Genomic DNA, 1412 nt, shown 5'->3' with positions numbered 1-1412 from the left:
TGTGCATGTGAAAATCATTAAGTTCAATGTTCCTGAATAATACAAAGGATTATGGATAGGATTATTTATGTATAAGATTGTTTAAGTTTATATAATCCGTTTTATGCTTACACTTATAACATTAGACATATAATACATAAACAAAACAATCAAACTTAGCCTCAATCAGCAAGTAAGTACTCCAACTTTGAGATTATACATCTAAAGCACCTCCAATTTAGTCTCTGACAACTAACAACTAAACATTCCAATTCGTACACACTATATCTCATGGACACCCGATGCTAATGTGACACATAAGTTGAATTATTTAACTGACACATTACGTTAAGACAAAGAAGACAAGCTAACCTGTGGAGCTGAAGATAGCAGAGGAGGAGGAGGACCTGTGGGATGCATAAATGGCTGAAAAATTGGATGTTAAGCTGAAATTGGAGTTAAAACTAAATGGGGTTTTTGTGAAATTGAGATTGTGAAGTTGGTTTTGGCGAACACTTATGCTAACTGCAATAGTGGCAGAGAGAGAAATGGCCATTGGTGTAAAACAGGGGATTCTTGAATGGACTAAACTTTGGTACGTTAACAGATTGTTATTATTCATGTGGAAAACAAACCTTATACGTGGTTAAATAACCCCCTCTTAAGAAATATTTTATAGTTATAAGGTGTGTTTGGTACGAGATAAAATGTTTTCCTGGAAAATAATACTTTTTTTTTTTATTTCTCATTCGATGTTTTGTACCCGCATTAGAATCCGATTAATTTGGACTCGCATCGGGTAGGGCTCCGAATGGGGGAAAGCGTTCCCTACCAAAGATTATTCTATACCTGGGGCTCGAATCCGAGATCTCTGATTAAGAAAGAAGCAGTTTCATCCACGTAATACTCCTTCGTTTATAAGTGCTTCTTTGAATTCTGATTTATTGTATATTCATGTCTTCAAGAAAATATTATTATAATCCTTTTAATATATTTTTTATATTCGCTCTTATTTGTCACTATTTTTTTAGTTGTTTATTGTACAAATTAAAAAAGGATAATTTGTTTTCTATTTTATCCTAAAGATTAGTTGTTTATTATACAAATAATTTTTAAGGTATATTAAACATCAATTAATAGGAGTATTACGGTAAAATAATTATTTCAATGATTATTTTCTTAATTGATATGCCGTATCAAAAAGTGACAATAAAGACGAACGAAGGGAGTGGAAATAATCAATATCAACTCGAAAAGAGATAAAAATTAATCAAAAGTAAATTGGTAAAGTTATCTTTAATTTTCTAGGAGTGAATAGTTTATTAAAGGTTGCCCACAAATTAACAGAAACACCAATGTTTGTGCATGAAAATCATAATTTTTCGAATTTGAATTTGATTTTGTTTGACCGTGGATATAAATGAGAGTCGTTT

The 1412-nt window shown here is 31.2% G+C and overlaps 1 protein-coding gene across 1 annotated transcript in view; it reads right to left on the bottom strand.

Moving 5' to 3' along the window:
- LOC107842924 (thioredoxin-like protein AAED1, chloroplastic) overlaps nucleotides 1–651 on the bottom strand; it is an 8112-nt gene extending 7461 nt beyond the window's left edge. Inside the window, exon 1 of the mRNA XM_016686977.2 lies at nucleotides 352–651. Coding sequence (XP_016542463.1) covers nucleotides 352–601 — 250 coding nt within the window. The 5' untranslated portion in view covers nucleotides 602–651. The remainder of the gene's footprint in view (nucleotides 1–351) is intronic.
- Between the last annotated feature and the right edge of the window lie 761 nt (nucleotides 652–1412).

Source organism: Capsicum annuum, chromosome 9 (genome assembly GCF_002878395.1).
Source record: "Capsicum annuum cultivar UCD-10X-F1 chromosome 9, UCD10Xv1.1, whole genome shotgun sequence".
In the NCBI taxonomy this organism is placed as follows: Eukaryota; Viridiplantae; Streptophyta; class Magnoliopsida; order Solanales; family Solanaceae; genus Capsicum; species Capsicum annuum.
The sequence above is the reverse complement of the archived record's forward strand: the minus strand, read 5'-3'. Positions and strand labels throughout refer to the sequence as shown.